At 54.2% G+C, this 22,993-nt stretch overlaps 12 protein-coding genes across 12 annotated transcripts; 6 read left to right on the top strand and 6 right to left on the bottom strand.

The window, feature by feature from the left end:
• Positions 1 to 23: 23 nt before the first annotated feature.
• BJY04DRAFT_115999 (putative MFS pantothenate transporter) lies at positions 24 to 1,642 on the bottom strand. The gene is made up of 2 exons (XM_073708249.1): positions 932 to 1,642; positions 24 to 884 (listed from the first exon to the last, which is right to left on the bottom strand). Exons 1-2 carry the CDS (start codon positions 1,511 to 1,513, stop codon positions 48 to 50), a joined length of 1,419 nt encoding a protein of 472 aa, XP_073567928.1. The 5' UTR covers positions 1,514 to 1,642; the 3' UTR covers positions 24 to 47.
• A 180-nt stretch (positions 1,643 to 1,822) lies between these two features.
• Positions 1,823 to 3,991, top strand: BJY04DRAFT_115995 (amidase signature domain-containing protein). The gene is made up of 4 exons (XM_073708248.1): positions 1,823 to 2,354; positions 2,409 to 3,429; positions 3,517 to 3,705; positions 3,776 to 3,991. The coding sequence occupies exons 1-4, from the start codon at positions 2,085 to 2,087 to the stop codon at positions 3,904 to 3,906; spliced, it is 1,611 nt and encodes a 536-aa protein (XP_073567927.1). The 5' UTR covers positions 1,823 to 2,084; the 3' UTR covers positions 3,907 to 3,991.
• Positions 3,992 to 5,137: 1,146 nt separating this feature from the next.
• On the top strand, positions 5,138 to 6,989 carry BJY04DRAFT_196719 (uncharacterized protein). The gene has a single exon (XM_073712384.1). The coding sequence runs from the start codon at positions 5,230 to 5,232 to the stop codon at positions 6,757 to 6,759; it is 1,530 nt and encodes a 509-aa protein (XP_073567926.1). The 5' UTR covers positions 5,138 to 5,229; the 3' UTR covers positions 6,760 to 6,989.
• Positions 6,990 to 7,370: 381 nt separating this feature from the next.
• BJY04DRAFT_230008 (SDR family NAD(P)-dependent oxidoreductase) lies at positions 7,371 to 8,426 on the bottom strand (the record flags this gene model as incomplete). The annotated part of the gene is made up of 4 exons (XM_073719187.1): positions 7,371 to 7,552; positions 7,636 to 7,918; positions 7,980 to 8,258; positions 8,310 to 8,426. 4 exons carry the CDS (start codon positions 8,424 to 8,426, stop codon positions 7,371 to 7,373), a joined length of 861 nt encoding a protein of 286 aa, XP_073567925.1.
• Positions 8,427 to 9,044: 618 nt separating this feature from the next.
• BJY04DRAFT_230006 (Metallo-dependent hydrolase) lies at positions 9,045 to 10,841 on the top strand (the record flags this gene model as incomplete). The annotated part of the gene is made up of 5 exons (XM_073719186.1): positions 9,045 to 9,371; positions 9,428 to 9,476; positions 9,530 to 9,661; positions 9,733 to 10,041; positions 10,108 to 10,841. The coding sequence occupies exons 1-5, from the start codon at positions 9,141 to 9,143 to the stop codon at positions 10,839 to 10,841; spliced, it is 1,455 nt and encodes a 484-aa protein (XP_073567924.1). The 5' UTR covers positions 9,045 to 9,140.
• Positions 10,842 to 11,131: 290 nt separating this feature from the next.
• Positions 11,132 to 11,455, bottom strand: BJY04DRAFT_221467 (uncharacterized protein; the record flags this gene model as incomplete). Its single annotated transcript, XM_073717128.1, has 2 exons — positions 11,132 to 11,269; positions 11,324 to 11,455. 2 exons carry the CDS (start codon positions 11,453 to 11,455, stop codon positions 11,132 to 11,134), a joined length of 270 nt encoding a protein of 89 aa, XP_073567923.1.
• Positions 11,456 to 11,617: 162 nt separating this feature from the next.
• On the top strand, positions 11,618 to 12,685 carry BJY04DRAFT_221466 (fungal specific transcription factor domain-containing protein; the record flags this gene model as incomplete). Its single annotated transcript, XM_073717127.1, has 1 exon — positions 11,618 to 12,685. One exon carries the CDS (start codon positions 11,618 to 11,620, stop codon positions 12,683 to 12,685), a length of 1,068 nt encoding a protein of 355 aa, XP_073567922.1.
• Positions 12,686 to 12,847: 162 nt separating this feature from the next.
• Positions 12,848 to 14,082, bottom strand: BJY04DRAFT_221465 (Alpha/Beta hydrolase protein; the record flags this gene model as incomplete). Its single annotated transcript, XM_073717126.1, has 2 exons — positions 12,848 to 13,447; positions 13,510 to 14,082. The coding sequence occupies 2 exons, from the start codon at positions 14,080 to 14,082 to the stop codon at positions 12,848 to 12,850; spliced, it is 1,173 nt and encodes a 390-aa protein (XP_073567921.1).
• A 190-nt stretch (positions 14,083 to 14,272) lies between these two features.
• BJY04DRAFT_209495 (FAD-dependent oxidoreductase) lies at positions 14,273 to 15,617 on the top strand (the record flags this gene model as incomplete). Its single annotated transcript, XM_073714135.1, has 2 exons — positions 14,273 to 15,217; positions 15,285 to 15,617. 2 exons carry the CDS (start codon positions 14,273 to 14,275, stop codon positions 15,615 to 15,617), a joined length of 1,278 nt encoding a protein of 425 aa, XP_073567920.1.
• A 941-nt stretch (positions 15,618 to 16,558) lies between these two features.
• On the bottom strand, positions 16,559 to 18,336 carry BJY04DRAFT_230004 (alpha/beta-hydrolase; the record flags this gene model as incomplete). Its single annotated transcript, XM_073719185.1, has 2 exons — positions 16,559 to 16,838; positions 16,874 to 18,336. 2 exons carry the CDS (start codon positions 18,334 to 18,336, stop codon positions 16,559 to 16,561), a joined length of 1,743 nt encoding a protein of 580 aa, XP_073567919.1.
• Positions 18,337 to 18,670: 334 nt separating this feature from the next.
• On the top strand, positions 18,671 to 19,741 carry BJY04DRAFT_230003 (uncharacterized protein; the record flags this gene model as incomplete). Its single annotated transcript, XM_073719184.1, has 3 exons — positions 18,671 to 18,969; positions 19,045 to 19,327; positions 19,382 to 19,741. 3 exons carry the CDS (start codon positions 18,671 to 18,673, stop codon positions 19,739 to 19,741), a joined length of 942 nt encoding a protein of 313 aa, XP_073567918.1.
• Positions 19,742 to 19,968: 227 nt separating this feature from the next.
• On the bottom strand, positions 19,969 to 22,036 carry BJY04DRAFT_221461 (Zn(II)2Cys6 transcription factor domain-containing protein; the record flags this gene model as incomplete). Its single annotated transcript, XM_073717125.1, has 5 exons — positions 19,969 to 20,833; positions 20,884 to 20,945; positions 21,003 to 21,089; positions 21,141 to 21,194; positions 21,251 to 22,036. The coding sequence occupies 5 exons, from the start codon at positions 22,034 to 22,036 to the stop codon at positions 19,969 to 19,971; spliced, it is 1,854 nt and encodes a 617-aa protein (XP_073567917.1).
• Between the last annotated feature and the right edge of the window lie 957 nt (positions 22,037 to 22,993).

Here is a 22,993-nt window from a genome sequence, read left to right as displayed (position 1 = left end):
TGCTATTGATCGCGGCCGTTCATCGTATTTTTGTTTAAATTTCGAAGCTACGCGTCTGCGATTACTTCCTTATCCTGCACACGCATATCTACCGCCCTGATATCCCTATCCTCGCCCTTCTTCTCCTCTCGGATTGTCATGTACGTGATTCCCATCGTCCATAGGGCAAGAGCAATCGAGCATCCGATCATAGCCCACATTCCTTTAGTGAATCTGGGGGCAAAGTTGGCGGAGTAAAAGATGATACTCCACCAAGCGTTCACAGCGTTGCTGCCCATGTTCATGCTAGCGATAACAACCGATCGCAGCCGCTCGTCTTTGTATCGCATGGCGTCATTACACCAGGCGAAAAACGTGGCCTGGCATGCGTACACCGCGCCAGCCCAGTAGTACGCTCCGAAAACGGTGGCAGTTGAATCGAAGTAGGCAAGGATCATTGCGGACGTGACAATACCGGTGATGGCAATGAAGTATCCTACCAGATACCGCTTGCCGCCCATGAAATCGGTTAACGTGGCCCAAAACAAGGTCGATACAATTCCGACTGCGGGAACACCGGTCGGATAGTTGTTCAATTGCGAGACGGAGTACGAATTGGTCGGATGCGACTGCATGTACAGCGCTAGCAGGGCATTTGTCGAGAATGACTCGGTTTCACCGGCGATCACCCACAGCATGACGAAGGCGTACCAGTACCAGGTGCAGAAGACACTTTTCAGAAAGGCCCAGTTGAGAGGGACCTTGACGGTTCCGGATTCGGGAATTCGTGCCACCGCGAGCGCCTTTTCTTCTGCGGTGAGATACTTTGCTTTGGTCGTTGTTGGGGTGTCTGGGAAGACGAGGAAGCCGTAGATGGCGATTGGGATGGTGATTAGGCCGTCGATCTATTAAATTAGCTTCGTAGACTTGTTTTTAGGGGGGAAAAGCGCACAATGAACAACCAGCGCCAGCCGGAGAGACCCTGCATTCCGTCCATTGACGAGTGGATGCCGGTCTGGATGAAACCTCCAAACATGGTCCCTGCCAGACCACTCGCCGTGAAGATACCGCTACGCTTTCCGAGCTCTTTCTCTGTATACCATGACCCAAGAATGTAGTGGGTGCCAACAAAGGTACTCGACTCCGCAAGACCCAAAAAGAAACGGATCGCCATGATTCCCTGGGGATTCGCCACCGCGGCGGTGATCATCGTCAAGCCACCCCAGATAATCATGACGGTAGGAAAAAACAATCGCGGCGGCACAAACGTCAGCGCGAGATTCGATGGAACTTGTCCGACGATATATCCGACCGTGAAGACCGTGTTGATCTGGTTGAGCTCATTGCCCTGGAAGTTGAGCTCCTCGCGCATGCCCGAGACGTAGGCATTGTTGAGGTTTGTGCGATCGAGGTAGTTGGCGAAGTAGCAGAGGCAACAGAAGGAGAGGATGAAGAGGTCGAGTTTACGGAGGAGTTTAATCTCGCCAGGCACACTTTCGTGGCCTTTGATGTAGGATGCAAACCTCTTGAGCATGGTGTTGAAGCTCTCGAGAGCTCTCAGGTTGCAGAAGAGAAATTGCGGGGAAGCTCAGGAATGAGATTTTCCAGACTTAGGTAAGAGGAACAACCAGCGGAGCCAGTCTCTCTTATACAACGAACAGGTCAGACTATCCCTGTGACCGACTATCAACGCCATCATTCCCGCCCTCGCTCTTCGTATCCCAACAAGGAGAGGACTCGCGGTTGTTATCAAGCCCAGAGTTGGAGTAGACCGCGGAGGTGATCTCCATTCGCTGATGACGCGCCCAGAGCTTCGAGGGTTCCCCCCACATCCCCTACCACACCGGATATCGGGCGAAACCCGAGGATAAGACCTCTCTTGGATTGATAACCTCGGTGCTTCTCTTCTTCCTGATGGGGTCAAACCGCCGATCGATTATCATCTCGTTGATTATCTCTGATTATCTTTCCTGAGCTACTCCAACAGTCCAGACGGTACTCGGCACACGACCCCGCACCGGCTGACACGGACATATATTCTTATCTTGCCTATCACTTTGCCAACCTTTGCTAGAGCATACACTTTGCAGCTAGACTAGACAGCCATGGCTTGGGAAGAGATCGCCGCGAAGAAGCGCCAGGCGCTGAAGGATTTGATTCCCGCTGAATGGGTTATCCCGAAGGATATCGTTCCTCCTGACGATCAGCTCGATGTGACGACGTTTCCGAAGGAGTCCGGGTTCTTTTCCCCTCGGGAGCTGGAGGTTACATCTACGCCTGCGCAAAATATCTTGAAGCAGGTGGCGTCTGGCTCATGGACGGCAGAGGAGGTGACCAAAGCGTTTTGCAAGGCTGCGGCCGCAGCACATCAATTAGTACCCATCCCCAATCCACTTTGCAACGGCATCGCAGGCTGACATCGTAAACAGACAAACTGCCTCTCTGAAATCCTCTTCAGCGATGCCATCACCCGCGCGCAAGAATTAGACGCCTACTTCCAAGAAACAGGCAAGACCAAAGGCCCCCTCCATGGCCTCCCAATCTCCATAAAAGACAACTTCAACATAGTCGGCTACGACACTACCGTCGGCTTCACATCCCTCGTCAATGACCCCGCAACGTACAATAGCACCCTGATCGACCTCCTCCTCTCCGCGGGGGCAATCCTCTACGTGAAAACCAACGTCCCGACAGCAATGATGATCGCCGAGTCAGTAAACAACGTGTTCGGGCGAACTGTCCACCCCCGAAACCGCCAACTGACCTCCGGCGGCTCCTCAGGCGGCGAATCCGCCCTGATTGCCTTCGGGGGCAGTCGCATCGGCGTGGGAACAGACATCGGCGGCTCCCTCCGCATCCCAGCTGCATGTACAGGAATCTTCACAATCCGGCCGTCCTTCGGGCGGTTCCCGAATTTCCAGACACGGTCTGGACTTGCCGGGCAAGAAGCCGTGAATAGTGTCAACGGACCGATGGCGAAGACCCTTGAGGAGATTGTGCTTTGGGCTAGTGCGGTTGTGGGCATGCAGCCTTGGATCAATGATCCGAAGTGTCTGCCTATCCCCTGGCGATCCGTCGAAGTCAAGAAAATCCTTAAAATTGGCGTCCTGTATAACGACGGGTTATGTACGCCTACACCGCCCGTTGCTCGCGCGTTAGAGAAGACGGTGCAGAAGCTGAAGAGCGCGGGTCATGAGATTGTGACATGGGCGCCGACAGAGCATAAAGATCTACTGGATACATTGTCGAAGATGTTTGTTGCTGACGGCGGGAAATCAGTGCGAAAGCTTCTCGAACCTACAGGTGAACCCTTTAGACCTGAGATGCAAGCGTACGAAGATGCGGAGGAGTTGGGCGTGCATGAGATGTGGCAAATCCATTTGAAGCGGAATGCGCTCTGTAAGAGCTATCTTGAGAGGTGGAATGGGGCGGGGATTGATGCAGTGCTTTGTATGTTCCTCTCCTTCCTTTTATTTTTTCCCTATCTTTCTTTACAGACTTGGTAGTGGGTGCGACTGGTACTAATCGGTGGTCCAGGTCCGACAACACCCTACAGCACCGTCGAACACGGCAAATTTGCCTACGTCGGATATACCGGTGTTTTCAATGTGCTTGACTACCCTGCCGTGTCGTTCCCCACCGGTGTGGTGGTGGATAAGGAGGTCGATGCTCCTTACGTGGATCACAAGGCGTTGAGTGATCTAGATGGGAAGATTCAGGGTGATTGTATGGCTCTCTCCTCAATCTCTCTCGCTAACTCTTTTCTATGCGAAAATACTGACTATAGTTTTTGTAGATAACGCGGAAGCCGTCCACGGCATGCCAGTCAGTTTACAGCTCGTCGGGCGCAGACTAGAAGAGGAGAGCGTGCTTGCTATGACGGATGTGGTGCTGAAGGCTGTGGCTGCCACGAATGGGGCCACGTAGAAGGATCTACCGAGTGACATCCGAACGCATATGCAATGTCTTTGGGTTATGTGGCGAGTTAGTATCGTCCGGAGGTATTGGTTGCATTTTGGCGTATAGTCCTTGGATAGAAGAATCTTCAGACAATATTTAACGAATCCTCCAGCTTAAATAGGCGATTCCGTCAGGTGTTAACGCTGGCTGCCAAAGGATTTGCTCGTGGTAGGTTCCTTGTGAGTGTGGAGCGCGTCAGCAACGACACCACGCGCCATGTCTCCCATGAATCCGACATGTTGAACAGGAAAACTATCTCCTCGAGACAGACAAAAGCCCAAAGGTGTCTCGTATTTGTGGATCCAGCCACTGTCATCAATGATCAACATTCCAGGAAGGCTGGCACCGGAGAAGGATCGGGGTATCTCCGCTGTTTTGCTTCACTTCAGCTATCCGGATCTCGAATCCGACAATAGCGAACTCCTCTTTTGCTGACACCGTGTCCATGATAGTCTAGACTGTCTAGATCGTCTCTTTAGATAGATTAAACATCCAAGCTTTTTCTGGGTTTGAGGTGATGGCGAGCTACTGCAGTTCGCTGACCGCTAGGGTCGTAGTGAGAGTACCAGGTGTTCGGAATATATTGTTTGAGTGTAGCCGCGAGAAGCGACGGGAATGAGACGGCGTAATGTCCGCCTTTAAGGTTGGATGATGACAGGGATTTCGGGTAGATTACAGAAAGATCTATTCTTGTTTGACAGATGATGGGTGCAAGGATTGTGTCTTGATTCTTGACTCTTCGATTCCTCCCTGTCACGACTAGAAGGTGCATAATTGAGCACAATTGAGCAGATTAGGACGTTATGCTTGGCATAAGGATCATGTGACGCTCCAAACCAGCTAGCGCGCTGACACCCTCCACAAGAGGCAGGCCAGCCAACCGCCCGTAAGAGCCGAAGTTCACCCGCAAAACAGCACCATCAACAGCCACAATTTATTGGCGTTCTTATCTTTTTCCCCCTGGCTGACACTGACACGACGGATGGACCCTCCAGCTGACACGAGTGCAACATGGCGAACCCACCGCAGAAAGGACGGTTGATCGTCCCGAACCGAATTGGATACGGGCTGCGGGCCGAGTCGCCTCGCTCCATTTGGGCAATCCGCGCCTCCCGCTGCTACACCTACGCATACAGCTGACCCTACCACCGCGTCTGATCGGGCTCAACCCGGCTAATTCCTCTTGTTTCGCACTGCCTGGTTTAACCCGAGACATGGGGCGCATTATAACTCGCGTGCCTCCCGAGCCCCCTCTTTCCGTCTGTCGGAATACTCTCAGAAGAACGGACTATGGGCTCGATCGATACGTGCGATTATAACTGGGCGGAGACGCGGCCGGGGCGGTGGGAGCGCGATATCGATGAGACGGAGCAGTTCTATACCTCTGTGGAGAAGACGTATGAGGGGAGTGGGCGGTGCTGTTTTGCGATCACGGGGTATATTTCGTTTTCCGTGGTTGGAGGGGAGGTGGAGGTTGAGAATGCGTTGAGGAAGGCTTGGTTGAGGCTGCGGTATGAGGTTCCGACTGTTGCGTCTAGAGTGGAGTTCAACGAGGCCCGGCAGCGGTGCACGAAGGTTTATGATGCGGTGCCGACTCAGGAGGCGCAGAGTGAGTGGTTGCAGAGTACGTTTCGGGTTGTGAGGACCAAGATGTCGGGGTTGCAGTGGTGCAATTCGGACCCGCCGGTTCCGGAGCTGCCGACGGTGTTTATGATTAAGAGGTCGAGGAGGGCGAGTGTGAGTGGGAGTGGGAATGAGGTCGTGAGCGCGGATTTGGTGCTAAGGTGTCGGCATAACGTTATCGATGGGATTGGTACGTTGATGCTCTTCAATACACTCTTTGCGCATGCCGCGCAGGCTTTGCATCAGGGCGACTCATACCCCCTACCGACGTTCGGTGACGAGTGGTCGCGACTGAGTCCGCCGTTTCGCGTTGCGGCAGGGATTCCACCGGCGTTGAGCAAGCAACAGCAGACCCGACTGGAAAAGACTGTGGCTTGGAACGCTGCGTTGAAGAAAGGTGTTGAGATTGCGAGCTTGCCGTGTCGAGAAGGACCAAGAAAGACGGGGAAGCACCAGCGCGTGGCCATCACGCTGTCAACAGAGTCGACGTACCGACTACTGAAAGCATGCAAGGCATTGGGGTTGAGCGTAACACATGCGTACCACACAGCGATAGGAATTGTGATGCGTGATTTGCAGCGACGACAGCCCCGACCGCGTACCGTGCGATATATCAACTATAGCCTCCTGGATGAACGGCCCCAGTGCGAGGAGCCATACAACACCCCGGCCCACGCAGCCTCAGTCTACCACTCCGTGTCTGGTGAGTGTCTCGCCGTGGATCTGACAGTCCCTGCTGCCTCAATCGGAGCACCAGACCAGCTGTTCGACTACAGCATTCCGCGCCGAAACGAGTACATGAGAGTCGCCAGCGCGGTCCGCCGCTTCGACCTCCAAAATATCCATAACAAGCACCGCATTCACATGGTACCCTCCTACTGGGCCATGATCACACCCCCCTACCCAGTCGACAACGTCACACCCGCCGCTCCACTACCGTACCACAAAGCTTCCGTGTCGCTATCAGATCTCGGTACAATGGACAACACCATCTCAATGACACACGGAGCATTCGAACTCGACAATCCCTGGGTAACGAGAGAACATCTAGCGACGGGACTCGGCTTATTCCTTGGTACCTGGAAGGGGAGACTTACACTGAGCGCAACGTATAACGATGCGTGGCATACGAGGAACGAAGCGTTGGCGTTCTTGGATCGGTGTAATGTGGTTACCATCCAGGCTCTTGGAGCCTGAATTGCGGCCCGTAGGAATATTTTGAGAATGGCGCGTCTTATTTCGTGTTTTCGTTTGGTGGCGAGCTATTTGGGTTTTTTTAGAGGCACATTGCTGCGATGGGATAGTTACTTATAGACTGCATGTGGTATTTATCGGTACTTGAACTATATGTCGAGGGTCTCGTTTTCGTCTAGGTGTTAGTTATCCAGCATCGACAGCAATAAATGCCAGTCAGACAACTCGGTGAAGCTTGCATGGACCTAGATCGTCTCGTCCTTTGCCAGTCTCTACTGCTGCGCTTTTGAAGGAAAGTCACGTCACGAATACCCTGCTAAAAGTAAGGCTTGACATTCATGTACTGCCACGGCGGTTGAAGCCTAGTTGAACGGCTGATAGAAAGATACCCTAGCATTGAAAAAGTCTAGCTTTGGCCCTTCCTTAAGGCATTGAGATATATGTTCGACATTCGTGGCTTTCCGATATATGGCTTGCGCAAGAATAACTCAGCTTCACAGGCTCGAATCCAATGGATCAAATAGCTTCAGTGGGTAATGCAAGTACTACGATGATTGATTGTTGATTTTCCATAATCGACCTGGATGTCAGATACAACTATGAGCATGGCGACTTTAAGCCGAAGCCGAACTAAACGGCCACCCAAGCACACCACCCGTCAATAGCGAGCCCGACTGTATCTCATCCGCTCTCGCCATGAGCTCATCAACCTCCCAATTCGCCCAGACATATCGACTATTTAGGAACGAGGCTTCCTTGCTCGTGAGCCAGACGGCGAAGTTGGCTGGGAGCTCAACTGCACACAAACAAGAAGGGGTCATGTCAGCACAGCTTGCTTCATTAACATACCCATCAACCAGAGAAGAAACAAATACGCACCTGCGTCTAATGGCAGCGTAGCCGGGTCCGCTCCCGCGCCTCGGAGAATATTGGTATCCACGACGCCCGGGTGAATTGCTGCTGCGAAGACCGATGGGTTTTCCGCCGCGATGTACTCGACCAGCTTCACGATAGCGGATTTCGATATATTGTAGGCAGAAAGGCCCGGGACCATAGCCGCGGGGAAGGTAATCGCTGCGCTGTAGCCGATGATGGCGGCGTGGGTGGGATCGGCGGTTGGGAGGAAGGCTTTAGTGACGATGAGGCTGCCTTTTAGGTTTGTCTGGTGGAGGTATTGATGATCAATACATTGTTGAAGTAGATTAAAGGAAAGAATAGCTGACTTCAATAGCACTCCACCACTCATCGACAGAGGAGACCTTGACCGAACCAGGCGTTGGGATGTGCCCGGCAGCAAGAATCAGCACATCCCAGCGCCCAATTTCAGATGCGATTCTACAAATGGCGTGTTCATCCTTGACATCTACTGCGTAGACAGAGGTTGAACAAGGTATCAGGCGCTGTGTTTCCTCCAAATTAGCTTTGTGGCGTCCGATTAGAATGGTCTTGCTTGCTCCGGCGCTGGCAAACGATATGGCTGTCGCGCGCCCGATTCCACTTCCCTGGAGTGATAGGTGTAAGTGCCGGTAGAAGGCGAGTGTGGAGGGACTTACAGCTCCGGTTATAATTATGGTATTGCCCACGACACTCAGCTCGGGTCGTAGAGGGGAGATGGAGGGGTAAGGGGCATTGCGCCAGGTGGTGGTCATTGAAGGGACTGGAGGTTGCATGGTGACGACTAGATTGATATTGCGCTATCGGTAGCTATGGGGCAGAGAGTAAACATGGAGTGAGAAACAGCAACAGCTCGAAGAGTACGTACTTAAATCATGACCTGGGTTGCTGATGCAGTTGGGTAGCCGCCTCGAGACAAAGAGATGCTGGATCGAGAGCCCAATTCTCGTCCACAGCCCTAATTCTCTTTGACGGCGAGAGGGGCATGGATGCATGTCAGATTGCTAATGCATTTAACCGGTTTTCGTGGAATTATATGGACTCGCACCGTGAGCATAGGGCCGAGATATATGCTAGAGGACGAGCAAGTTACCTAACCTACCTTGCTTACCCTCACAGAGCAACAACACCTGGTCACGGTAAGAAGAAGAGCGGTCGTCGTTTTTATTATTATAGATTCACCTACAAGGCCGACCCCAGGAACCTGGAGAAAACACGTTGACGGACCCAATGCCAGTAAAGGGACAGCGATGAGGCAGAAAACAACCCGTTTGGTTCAAATGTCGTATACTCTTACTTCATTAGGATTGTCCGAGCCGCTGCCCAGAAGGAAGCTCCCTTAACTCCGGATCCAGTCTCGACTCGAAGGATGATAAATTCTGACAAATGCCGCCTGTTGGAGGGCTGGCTTCTGGCTATAAAAATGAGGATGACTGTGAGTCTTATGTACTTGACACCCAGAGTCCTCATCCTGCGTCTCAATCACAATCATGGCAGCTCTCCTTTTGCAGCACGGTACGGTATTGACGCACGACGATGACGGACATGTCGTGGCATTGCGAGATCACGATGTTCTGGTTGTCGGCAACAGAATCAAGGCCATTGGACAGGGACTGACCCTGCCTGACGGTGATGGTGCTGACGGGCGGACGGTGAACTGTCCGGGTAAAATCATATCCCCCGGCTTTATCGATACGCACCACCATCTGTGGCAGACTCAGGTATGTACCTTACCCAATTCTGGCTTATGCTGTGCTGATGCGACGTGTTTTTCCAGCTGAAAGGCAGGTTCGGAGATATCAAGTTCATGGATTACATGGTTGCGGGTAATAGGGCTCTTGATCTCATTGACCGAAGCCATCTTCTGAAATCCTTGTAGGGAACATGCAATCCTTCAATTATACCCCAGACGACATCTTCTGGGGCCAGCTAGCAGGGTGTCGTGAGAGCATCTATAGCGGCGTCACGACGGTCGTTGACCACGCACACATGACATACTCCCCAGAGCACGGTATGTTATCCGCATCCACAGTTACCACTTAGAAGTCATCATCACTGATACTATGCCCTAAAAAAAATCAGCGACTGAAGCAATCCGCGCGACGGCCTCCTCCGGCCTCCGCTCGCTATTCTGCTATACCCCTGTCTGGCGCATCAAGAGCTGGTCATCTTCCGAATTTGAGGTCGACAATAACCTCCTGCCAGACTGGTGGTACTCAACTCTCGAACATCTCGCCGCGGGAGCCCCGTTTGGAAATGGAAGAGTCATGCTCGGTCTAGGATTCGACGACTTCAAGCTCCCACGCGAGACGGTGGAGAATCTCTGGGCGAAAGCCCAGTCGCTAGGTCTGCGCCTTATCACGACGCATTTCTGTGCGCATTTCATGAAGAGTTAGTAGAAGACCATAGGCCTCCGTTGGATCATCACAGCTCACAGCATCGGGCTAAAATTCACAGACTCCATCAACCTCCTCCATGAATACGGCCTCCTCAACCAATCACAACCACCCATTATCTTCTCCCACGGCAACGGCCTCACACCCTCGGACGCAGAACTCCTCCTCGAAGCCAACGCTCACATCTCAGCAACCCCAGAGACCGAACTCCAGATGGGCCTCGGCGAGATCGTCGGCTTCCGGGATGATATAAAACGAAACGCTTCGGTGGGTATAGACTGTCACGCGAGTAACTCCAGCGATATCCTCACCCAGTTGCGGCTTGGGATTCAGCATGCGCGAGGGTTGGAGAATGTCGCGACCCTGGAAGCGGGGGGGTATCCATCTGTAAAGATTAAACTCGAAGAAGCCTTCAACCTTGGTACAATCCAGGGCGCGAAGGCGATTGGGATGGAGGGGGAGGTTGGGGCAATTCGTGTCGGGATGCTCGCGGATCTGGTTGTGTTTGACGCGATGGCGCCGAATATGCTTTGTGCGGCCGAGGAGAATCCGCTCGCTGCTGTGATGCTGCATGCGAATGTTGGTGATGTGGAAATGGTGATTATTAATGGTGTAGTCAAAAAAGAGGGTGGCAGGTTGGTTGATGTGGAGGTTTTGGATAAGGGGGTGGCTGAGGTTGTGGATCAGCGCGAACTGTCCAGACGGCTTCTAGAAAGTCGGGAAGGGATTTTTCGGCGCGCAGCCGGCCAGGATCAGTCCAAGGCATTGGAGTATCTGTATAGGGCTTCTAGCTGACGGGTGGTGGTATAGGCAGCATCTGGACTGAGCATGTGAGTATGAGCAACCCTATGTTTCCCATCTCCAATTTCTAGCCGTTGGATTATCAGTATGCGTTCAATGTATCGACTCCTCTCAAGAGAACCATCCGTATCAGCCTGAAACGCCTGCCGTCGTCTGCGCTTCGCGGGTGAACCTGCGTAGTTATTACGTGCAGAGTGTACCGGCCAGTGTAATACTTTTTGAGATTATCATATTGCTAGCCCCTATCTTGAAGAAATAAAAAAGTTAAAAAAATACAGCGCTATCTATATAAACGGTAGAATCAGGGAGCTAGGATAATCTGGCCCACAGTGGATGAAATGATTGCCTTTGTTCAGCTCATGCTCAGGGCGGGGCTTGGACCACGTCCTATACTCGGCAATACTAGGGAATTGACCAGAAACCTGTCGGGCATCAGTTGTCACGCATTCACAATATAGATCAAAGTTAGCACGTACACGAAGGCTTAACGCCTCCCCAGCCTGAAAGTCAACACCCATAGCGAAGATGCCGATTTCGAGGCGGACAATGTCGCCCGGCTTGACTTTGTCCTGGCGTGTGTGCGGATGAAAGGGATACTGTGGGTGCATACTCCGGGAATTGTCGATGACCCAAGACGTCCATAGCCGTATCTGAGCGACATGCTGCTGTCTTGAACGCGTCATGCATTTAGCAATTGGCTGGCCGGTTTTGATCCCCGATCACCACATGGCCGCTCCGGACCTATTAAAGGGTGGCACCTTAGCCTCGCAATGTACCAAGGCCGGATAAGCCATCACTTGTATCCGTACAGCCACCCTCTATCGACGCGCAGCGTACGCCAAATCCTGCTCGACACCGCCGAGCTGGACCGCGGCCTCTTGTCCTGGGTCAACCAGATCCCAGCCGAGTTCAGGCCGGAGAATAGCATCATCTGCTCCCAGGAGCAATTCCACATCGTCGCGTTCCTCTCGATCGAATATCACGGCGCAATGATCGCCCTGCACCGCGCGGCGCTCATCGCCCCGAAATGGAAGATGGAAGCAGAGGTCATGAAGCATTGCATGTCGGTCGAAGACGCCACGCGCTTCCGGCTCTCCAACGGCGGGCTCGTCTGCGTCGAGAGCGCGCGCGCAATCGCCAAGTTGAGCATCGAGTTGCAGGACCGCGGCCTGGATACGTGTCTGATCCCGACCGGAACTGCCGTCCTCGCCTGTATCGCGCTCGCAATCTACTTGATGAAACACCCGGACTGCAGGCTCCAGACGATGGACCTCCATCTCTTGCGCACGTGCCTGGCCTACTCGAGCACACGGTATGCGCAGTGCAAGATTGATCATCGCTTCCTTGCTGGACTGGGGATGATATACACGCAGGTGCAAGCACGCTTGGACAGCAACATCTCCGCGGAGGCACCCAATGGCGCGACGCCCCAGTGGAATTTCCAGGAGCGGGGGATTTCTCAGCTGGTACCGGCCACGAACCCGATCGATGGTCAGCCCGCGACACTGCCACCGGATGGCCCCACGACGCCGTTTACATGGCACGTCACCGGAGAAGACAGAACGTTGCAGAATGCTGCTGCTGGCCGGGACCGCTCCTTTTCACATCCCGGACCCGATGTGGCCATCAACTGGCCTCCCGGTGGCTCTGGGCCGCAGCCGCAGGACGGGTCTCTGGACCGCGGTGTGACTGCGTTTCTCGATGGGTTACCCGGTTCAAATAGCAATGATGTGCCAATTGATCTCGACGAGGCGTTCCTGGCTGAGACGTTCAATGTTGAAGACCTCTGGAACTGGATGTCGTATGTCGATAGCCCGCTGGTCATGGATATGATGTAGCGCCGGAGCAGCCTGGTTGCTCAGGCTGGAGTTGTACGCCTCCACTGTGCAAGGGCCTAACGTGGCGGAACCGCACGTCACGAAATAATACCTCTATTTAACAATGAGCATGTCCTGATCTAAGTTAATGCATTCTCCTGCCCTCCGCTCGCTTGTACGAACTCAATCGCCCCCGGCAATATAACTCTCCAACACGCCCACCACCCGATCCATTCCAATGTCCTCGAGCATCCCAAATACGTTCAGCCTAGCATCTCCCTTCATATCCCCGAATACATGAACATTGCCCCCAGACTCGCCCCGAGCTGCGTCGAATTCTGGCCACGGTGTCTCCCCAGCCACGAACGCCAGTAACTTCTCCGCATACTCCCGCCCAACCGCTCTGCAGCGCGAGGGGAGAACCTCATTGTAGTTCTGCAGGAGCAGAGTTAAATCGGTGATATGGGCAGCCTGGCCCTCCCACCGACCAGGCCATGGATTGGGCTGGTTGAACCGGTAGACGTATGCGGCGCCGGCGGACGGAGTGGTTTGCCACGCTCGCGCGATCGCGAGCGGGGGAGCGTGGAAGAGGATGTGGTTTGCGAGGTGCAGGACGCCTTCGAGGGCTTGTTCGTCTGTGGCTGTGTCGGTGATGCGGTATTCAGATAGTAGTGTGGTGAGGACGTCCTCGGTGCAATCGGGTAGGGTGGCGCGGAGGTGCGTGGGAAATGATACCGCGAGGTTGGGTTGGCGGTGCGTCAGGGCGTCTGCCAGGATGGATCCCTGCAGAGGCATGTATGTATTATTATTGCTATTGAGTGAATCTGGGTGGGAAAGGTCCTTACGTCGAACATACATCCCCCGATTAGAAGATCGGCACACCACCCTCGGTGGAGCTCTTCCGGCATCATATTTTCGATCCGCTTGTAACTCGGGACGAGGTGGCAGACATCACCATCTAGAATAGGCCGGCTAGGAAATCCAGATATCCGACGGAGATCGTCCGCGTCGAGGTTCTGGATGCGGGTGACCCTTTCCTGAGACGGGACCTTGTCCAGGCCCAGGATCTCGAGGGCGCGAGTATAGAAATGCTCATGAACGGCAGACGGCAGCGGTCTTACGGCAAGAAACTGCCCGCTCAGGCACACAATGCGCTTGAAGAGAGGATCATTGCTGGAGAGGTGGTATGTCGCCGATGCTGTAGTTGGCAAGTGAAGATGGCTGAGGTCAGTATCTGCGCACGACTCGAAACGAAACTCGAAAATCCCACCGCCCGCACTGTGTCCCACCAGGGTTACATTTTCGGGGTCCCCGCTAAACCCGGCAATGTTGTTTTTCACCCATTGCAGGGCGACTCGCTGGTCGAGAAAGCCGTTGTTCGCTGTACACCCTGCCTCGCGAAGTTCTTGGGAGGTCATGAAGCCGGCTGGCCCGGTGCGGTAACTATATGGATATGGTGAGCAATTACGAGAACATTGGGGTTGAGGGACTCGGCATACTTGATGCTCACGCCTACGATTGGACGCTCTAGCTCAACAGACAGCTCAACGCAATAAACATATAGGGCATCCACGAGACCGGTGTAGCTTCTTCCACCAAATCAACATCATGCCTGATACAACCCTCCCGGTCCTGATCGCGGGCGCTGGGCCCGTGGGCTGCTTCGTCGCATACCGGCTGGGGAGGGCGGGGATCCTCGTGCGCGTCTTTGAGAAAGAGTCCGACCTCCCATACACCCCTCGTGCGGTCGGCTATTACGGTGCAACGCAGACCGTTCTCCAAGAGAGTGGACTCTACGATCTGGTGCGATCCGAGGGCTTTGTGACTGCCGGGCTCTGCTGGCGAACCCCGCCGGTTCCGAATAGCAGTGGAGGAAAGTCTCTCGGCAGGATGATTGCCAAACAGCCCCTTTGTGCTCCGGGGGACGAAGTCCGCGCGTGCCCCTCGGGTCTGTTGAATCTGCGGCAGTCAGAGTTGACCAAGCTTCTGCTTCGCGAGGCGCTCGCCACCGGGAAGGTCACGGTTGACTACAACAGTGAGGTTACCAGCATCGAGCAAAGTAGCAACAGCGTCACGGTATCATTGAACGGCACGAGCGACTCGACCATCATTGGCTCGTATCTCGTTGGCGCAGATGGGGACAAGTCTGCGGTGCGCAAGATCCTCGCGACGCCCTGCCTGGGACACACATGGCCGGAACGGCTGATCTCCACCGATGTCGAGCTCTTGAATGACGTGGACCCGATCTATCACACGGTCTACATTATCGGACTGAAAAACTACACCATCATGACCCCTCTGACGCCGCCGGTGCTCGGCGAGCGGAGTCTGTGGAGATGCACGATCGCGGTGCCACCGGAGGACACACGCAGCGACGACGAGCTCAGCCGGGATGAAGTGATCCTGGGGTTCTACGAGGAGGTCGTTGCTGGGCCGCGACCGCTCGCTGCAACCATTCGCGCACGATCGGTCTACCGCATCCACCAGCGGCTTGTGCCGACCATGCGCAAGGGCAGATGTGTCCTGGCCGGCGATGCGGCGCACCTGAACAATGTAAGCTCTTATCATTCTCTCTCCCTGTCCCTGCACCAACCAGCTAATCAGAAAATCCCCATTCTAGCCGTACGGCGCGATGGGGCTCAACACGGGTCTCTTGGACGGAGACGCACTCGCCGAGGCCCTGATCATGATTCTCCAGGAGGGCAAGTCCGATGAGTTGCTCACGGTCTACTCGGACGCGCGGCGCAAAGTATTCCAGACCTTTGTCGACCCCACCACTACCGCAAACAAGCTGCGTCTGCATGCTCCAGATCCGGCGGCTGCAGCCTACGACGATGAATACTTCCGCTCCATGCAGGATCCTACCGCAGAAGTGCTCGCGGACGCAGCACGACCGTATTTTGAAACGTGGCGCACAGACATGAAGGCGCTGGCCCAGGGGGCAGGACTGTAGGGGTAAAATGGACAGCAGGTACCTATCGGTAACAAGTGGGGGGGGGGCGGTCGTTGGTCGCGGATCCCCGCCACGTAGGCCTGTATAAGAGACATCGATCATCAGTAACGCTAGGAAATGAAACATGAACCCTTTGATTATTACTATTTGAAAACAAGAATGACTTTGCTGCAACATCCCACCATCGGGCGAATCCAAGGCACAACCTCCAACAATGTGATCAGATTTCTGGGGATACAATATGCTGCTCTGCAGCATCAGTTTGCTCCACCAACCCTCATCAAACCTGCTCGAGCCTCAGTCCAGGTACTGGACGCAACCAAATACGGGTCCGTTCTGCTAGACACAATATCTGTACAGGCCTCAACAGTACTGATCGGACTCCATCCAGTCCAACCGTCCCTGGCTCGGACGCCTGCGAGGCCGAGTTCGACCTGATCCAGCACCATCTCCCACGAACCCCGCAGCCACAATCCAAGACGCAGGGCCTGTCGCTCAATGTATTAGTTCCCACCCAATCCGCCCGTCATTCTCCCCAGACACTGCTTTCCCACACTTGTCTTTCTCCACGGAGGCGGCCTCAGCCAAGGGTCCTCGTCGTGGCCGCAAAACGATAATACCCGACTCGTAATCGCGTTGGCGTTGGCGTTGGCACGTGTGTTCAGCGGCCGAGATGGGGTGGCACCGAGAGGAAGGATGGGGGTGGCCGATGCGGAGGGACGGCGGCGAGGGAAGGCGGGTTATGTTCAAACAGTCGGACTAACTAGGAACCTACCAGGGACGTGGGCATGATGAGAAGATGCCCCTGGCTGTGTGGTCGAACGGGCTGAACCTTGCGCTCGCAGCAGCAGAGAAAGCATACGGTATTTCCTACGGAAGACAATCCTGAACCTGAAACAGAACTAACTCGATGTCTGGTTTGTATCATACCCAAAAAGTATCTAAACAACTGGTAAAATGACATGGCTAGGATAATCCGCTCCAAAGTGGACAACATGGTGGCCGACACTTCCTCTCCCCCCCCGCGGATTCAGTTTCTCATCCTCTGTGTAGTTCTTGAACAACGGGTATTGGCCCTGCACTTCGACACTGATACTCTCCCCAGCCTCATATTCCACCCCCATGGCCCAGAGCCTGATCTGTAGTTCGACCACTTCATTCTTAGCGAGCTTTTCTTCCCGGTCGTGCGGGTGGAAGGGGTATTGAGGGTGCATCGACTTGCTTTCATCGACCCGGCGGTGGGACGCCTTGAGGACGCCCAAGGTCCGAAATAGAAGATTAGATTGTGGTGATCCTTCGGATCGAGTTCGTCAAAGGAGTCGATCGGTGCATTCTTCCACGGGATATTGAGGTTCAGAAGCGGTTTGCCCGTCTTGTCCAACTTGCGAAGCAGCACATAAATGTTCATATCATCTGCGTCCGGTGTGATCATATACAGGACTGCCTTGGGGAGTCCCGCAAGCACTGTCCGCTCGGCAAAGGTGTGTTGAAACTTGACCCGTTCTATCCCTGATTTTGATAGCTCGGCAAAGTAGGTCGCCTGACCAGCGCTGGTCGGAGGTTCAAGGGATAGCGACTCTGACGGGCCTAGGTAAAAGGGAGTGTATTGTGTGCGCGGAATTGGGTAGTCGTCCTCGACAATTGGATAGATGGGATCTCGATCGCCGTATCGGAGCAGAGCCATACGGACCCTGGGTGTCGTTTCGAATCCGTTGTCCTTGCCTTTGAGAAACTTGTCGAAAAAGGCACCAAGCTCATCGCGAGACACCTTGTCGGCCCAGAGATCGAACCATTCTTGATGAGGATCCCAACGTAGCCACTTGTGTGGTGTATCGACCTCCAGCCAACCCCGAATGGACCCCTGGGTGTGCACAAAGGTCGAGTAGGAGGCAACCACATACGTGGGAATGTTGATGTTCTTGATATTGGCGCGCTTGTCCGCCCAAAAGCTGTTCTGGAGTGGACTGCGGCGGTACATCTCTGCAAAGGATTCAAGCCCATTGTTGCCCTGGATGATATGCGCCGTGATAAAGTCAAACAAGCCGCTATCCCAGACTCCACCCCGCACGAATTGCTCACGGTAGAGATCACCGGCCGCTTCCCAGGGAGCAATGGCCTTAAGGGAGGGCGGGCGTAAGGCCGCAATAAACCATTGTACAATGCGCAAATGCGAATTTTCAGCGAGCCCAATGCTCCCGGAACACCAGTCCATCTTGGCCAGGGCCTCGATCAGATCGTATCCGTCTTCGGCCTCCTGTGACCCCATGATTACAACATGGCCTTCGGAGTCGCCGGATCCTCTTGCGTCGACGTTAACAACCGCGTATCCCTGCGGGCAGTATTCCGCAGGGTCCGGCCCCTCGAATCGCTCGAGCCCGGACAGGGTCCCTTTCGGGATGCCAATCCCCCAAGGAAGCATCTTGAGCATGGAGACTCCGTTAAATTTCTTCCCAAAGGGGCTCCACGCGACGATGGCGGGGATGCGTTCGTTCGGCCCAGATGTCGGGGGGCGGTAGATGTCGCAGTATAACGTGCACCCGTCACGCACCTTGATGCCCACATCGTGCTCGACGAGCAGATCGGCATCCAGCGCCCGAGAATCATACCCATTCCAGCCGGCTGGGAGAATCTCGCTCCGCGGGTTGAATCCTTGATAGTTGTTCTTGCCGATCGTGGGCTTGCTAATTGGGACAAGGCCGACTTGGACCTGAGGGGGCATGGTTTCGACTGTTTATTTTCCTGCAATAATACACCGTAGGCTGTAGCGTTGGTGAGCACGTTTTGCCACGCTCGTTATATAAGTTCCCGTTATTCATTGGTAGTGCTCCGAGCAGTCTTCCTGGGCCCGAATTGGATCCCCACATGTCAGAATGCGGGGGCCGAGAGGCGGCGGGCATGGCAAGCTCGGTCGGAAGTACCTGCAGGTGGAAAAGGATCGCCCAGGTCAGTATTAAATCAGCAAGAATGTGTCTGGGGTTGAGATGGAGGCCATAATTGACGAGGCTGAATACCCTTTTCATTGCGAGAACAAACGTCCTGTATACCACCCAACCATGACGGCAACGCAGACAGAGACTCTCGCCCTTCCCACGCTGAATGCCAACGCCCAATATGGCGACTGGAGGGACGACTTCTTCAAGCAGGGTTACTACGTCTTCAAGAGCGCCGTTTCGCCCGACAAGGCCACGAACTACTACTACAAAAAGGCCCTGGACTGGCTCGGATCTTTCGACAACGGATTCGACATCAATAACAAGGACACATGGACAAAGGAGAACCTTCCCGTGAGCTTCAAGAATATGTACTTGGGGTATTGCGCCGCCCATGAAAGGTTCATGTGGGACGCCAGGACGTAAGTCGCCAAATACCCGTCCATAATCGCCACGCTAGAGCATGGTTCGCGAACTGACAATCTTCCAAACAATAGGGAGCCCGGCGTCGTCAAACCATTCGAACAGCTCTGGGGCACAACCGAATTGATCGCCTCGTTCGATACCTTCGACGTCACCCTCCCAGCTCGCAAGGACGATGATTTCCGCCCCTGGCCCCATGTGGACCAGGCCCCCGAGCGCCACGGCCTTGCCTGCGTCCAGGGCTTCCTGAACCTCTCCCCCGCTGGCCCCAAGGACGGTGGCCTCCTATTAACCGTCGGGTCCTCGGCTCTCTTCGAAGAGTACTTCCGCACCTTCACCCCGCGCGGCCGCACCGCCGTCGACGCAAAACACTACGATTTCTATATGTTCCAGCCCGAGGACATTGCCTAGTTCCGCTCCAAGGGTTGCCGTGAGATTAAGATCAAAGCGGACCCGGGCGACCTGGTGATGTGGGACTCGCGGACCATCCACCACGTGGCGCCCATCGAGACCGATGTGATCCGAAGCGTGTTGTATATCTGTATGACGCCGGCGGCGCTGACCAAGGAGGAAGATCTCAAATACAAGGCGGAGCTGTTTGGACGGTTCGAGGCCACGACGCACTGGCCGCACTGTAACATCTGGGGCCATGGGAAGGCAAAGATCAACGGCGAGGTGGATCCGCTGGAGAGGGATGAACCGCTTGAGAAGCCTGTTGTGACGGACCAGATCCTAAGATTGGCGGGCGTCAAGTCCTACAAGGAGGAATAGTCCAGTTATCACTTGCTTTGTAGATATATAGTCTTCGATCGAGCTGCATTATCTGTCTGAATTTTCGCATTCTCGCATGATCCTCATTGCGGATACGCTTTCAGCAACATTTGACTACGTAGCACAGATTTCTTGTTTTAGGATTGCTAATGCGAAAAGCATCCTCGACTCCTCGGGGGTAAGCTGTTGTTATTGCTTTTCCGTCTCCTATGGGTATGTTTTAATACTCAGCCGATATCCCCGGAGCCCCCCTCCCTGCCACAAGCACGAGGCAACGATCCAAGAATGCCGCGAAATTTAGTCGCAACTGACACACTAGCGCAGGAGGAAAGGATCGCCATAGCCTGCACTACCGGCTCATGCGGAATTCCAAATGGCGATGTCGCCGCCGGTAAAGAAGAGCAATATCCATCCAGCAGCCACAACGTCAATTCTGCGAAAAACACACCGTAAGCAAATTGCGGCGGCTCGTCCAAGTCTCTTGGGCTATCCTGTGCGAGCTTCATAACGTGCATGGCGTGCCACGCGGCGTTCATTCGATGCGCTTCTGATGGGAAGACATCAGCAAGGACTGTGTGATCGATGGAGGAAGGGTCGTCTGTGGCCCTGCGGGTGGATTGTGGCGCGGCATTGTCATTCTCTGCGGAGTGCCGGTATGCGATATCCTGTGCTTCTCGGAGATTGACATGGATATTCAGTGAGATAACGTGGAACAGCATTTGGGTAGATAGTGTACAATGATTGTAGGCTACCGAAGACCATTTGTTCAGTGCTGACTCCAGAAACTCTCTTCGATGGCAGTTGGCTGGTGTTGGGCAGTTGCTGGTAAAGTTGAAACCAGAGACGGCCCACGGGAGGGCAAGAGATAAGCCGCACAAAGTATAGGTTGCCGATCTGAGGTTTGGAGACTGGGGAGCAGGGCCAGAAAGCGGTCCGGACACCATCCACTGTAACTCCGCAAGCAGAGTATCTCCGTTAATGTCTTCCCAGGAGGGAGCAATCGCTACGCTAGACAGCGGTAGACTAAACGTTGCCGAGCCTTGTAGCATTGCTACGCGGTAGCATTCGAGCACGCATATTCCCTCGATCGTTCTATGGGAATCATGAGAAAACGGGGGTAAATCCACGAGACGGTAGCCCACCTTTTGCGCTCCGTTTCCCACTCCGCACCGCTAGGCTGCCAGAGATTATACATATCGACGACCTACGGGCATAAGTGGCTTAAAGGAAGCCTCCCGAGAAAATACACGGGAGCACGTACCTGTATCATTTCCCAGTGATATACCTGTCCTATTTCGAGTAAACGTTCATCGCCACTCAAGTAACCGAATAGTTCAAGCAGCATATACTATAATACGTCACCGGTTAAACTTCCGAAATTCTTGCCACGGTGTCTTACCAACTGAAGTGTAGGCAATCGGTCGTCACTGTGCGGCAACGGTTGATGATGAACCTGCACGATGCGTGGGAGTTAGTCGGATACCCAGATGTGAGAGGATTCGAAATAACCTTGGATAACAGTTTAACACGTATAGAATTGAACATGGCCTTTGCCATCCTTATTGCCCCTGGTGTAGAGCAATACAGCCCCCCGGTCCCCGCCATGGGGATCCCCAAATCCTCTGGGGTGATGTCGGTTGCGAACAACTCCTCAAAGCACTCAAAAACGGGCAGCATGTGGATATGAAACAAATTCAGGAATATGTCGACAATATCAGGGTCAAATCGAAGGTGTTTCACACTCCCCAAGGACTGAATGAACGCTCCATGTTCGATCTCCGCGGTGGAGGATTCCGCGCGAGAGGAATTGGTTGGCATACAATATCGCCGGAGGCGAGCACATGCGTCGCTAATCCTGTCAAGGGACACATCCGGAGGATTGCTCATGACCGTATATGCGGCGGATTGGGAAGGAAAGACTAGTTGATCGAGGAAGCTCCGGTCCAGGAACAGATGAGTCTGCATAAACAGATCCGGAAGGTCGGGTGACGGGTCAGCCATAATGTCGTCTTCCTGCGGCTGAAGGTCCGCTGAGATGCTCGTCCGGTTCGGACTGATTTCCGGCGTCATCCTCTCCATCGTGACTGCTGGGAGATATGATACGGAACGTTGGCCATCACTCGGGGCGGCCAAAGCTGCGCGGGTAAAGCTGCATTCCGTCCCTTCTCGCGCGCAGCGCTCGCACGCAGAACCGATAGGGCGACATTTGAGCTTGCGGTTGTGGCAACTCTCACACGCGACGCGAGTCCGTCGGTGATTCTCGACGAGGGCTTCTTCGGAGTGCTGGAGCCGCATATGTCTCTGATAGACATCGCGGCGAGCGAATCGGCGACCACAGACGTGGCACTCGAATGGTTTGACATTCGTATGGGAGAAGACGTGTCGATCCCGATGCTCCTAGCGGCTAAAGGTCCGGCCACAGGACGGGCATATCAGGGTCGGGTTGGAGCTGGTTGCCATGTCTGGGAGGAGTGAAGCGGCGGGCAGGGGGAGCGTGCAAACGTCAACCTTGAGAGACTCTAGTTACCCCACAATGTCCTAGCGTGGGGTAGTCACTCACGTGGAGCCATCGTTGGCCACTGCAACCGCGCTTTCTGCGACTTCTTCGTCTCTCCATTCCATCAACAGCCTCATGTCGCTTCCAAATACTCCTACTCCTTGCGCTGGAGATCGCTATCACCCGAGGCTGTCGGACGCTGCGCTGGCCGATTATTACCACTTGATCACCTCCAGCGACTTTACATCATATACATTGTCAGCCCAGGAGCAACTGCTGCCATACGACCCTCTGGATACCCCAACCCCGGCAGAGCAGCCACTCACCATAAGCAAAAGCCACATCCCATATCCCTTATCTATTTTCGACGGGTTTCCCCAGCTCCCGTCCGCGGATTTCCAAAGTGCTTTGACTCAGGCCTTTCATGAGAATTTCCTCTTCAAAATGCCCTTTCTCTCCCGTCTGTCGGAGGGAGATGTCTTTGGTCTATACGCCAACTCCGGTGTTCCTCCAGCCCTCGCGTTCAGCAAGGCTCTTCTTGGCAGGAAATCCTCAGATCAGGGTGATCACCACAGTTGCTCTCCGAACCTTTACAGTGCCAGCATCAGAACCTTTGTTGGTGCGGTGGAGTTGGACAACAGGGCTTTGAGAAGCCCTAGCTGGTTTGCCGCCGTACGCTTTTCTGTAGTTGATTCCACTCAGAGGTGGTGTGCTGACCCAATGCTGCAGGGCGTGCTCTTGGTTACTTTCGGGAT

The sequence above is a fragment of the Aspergillus karnatakaensis genome (assembly GCF_047715665.1).
Source record: "Aspergillus karnatakaensis strain CBS 102800 unplaced genomic scaffold BJY04scaffold_49, whole genome shotgun sequence".
In the NCBI taxonomy this organism is placed as follows: Eukaryota; Fungi; Ascomycota; class Eurotiomycetes; order Eurotiales; family Aspergillaceae; genus Aspergillus; species Aspergillus karnatakaensis.
This window is presented reverse-complemented; position numbering and strand designations above follow the sequence as displayed.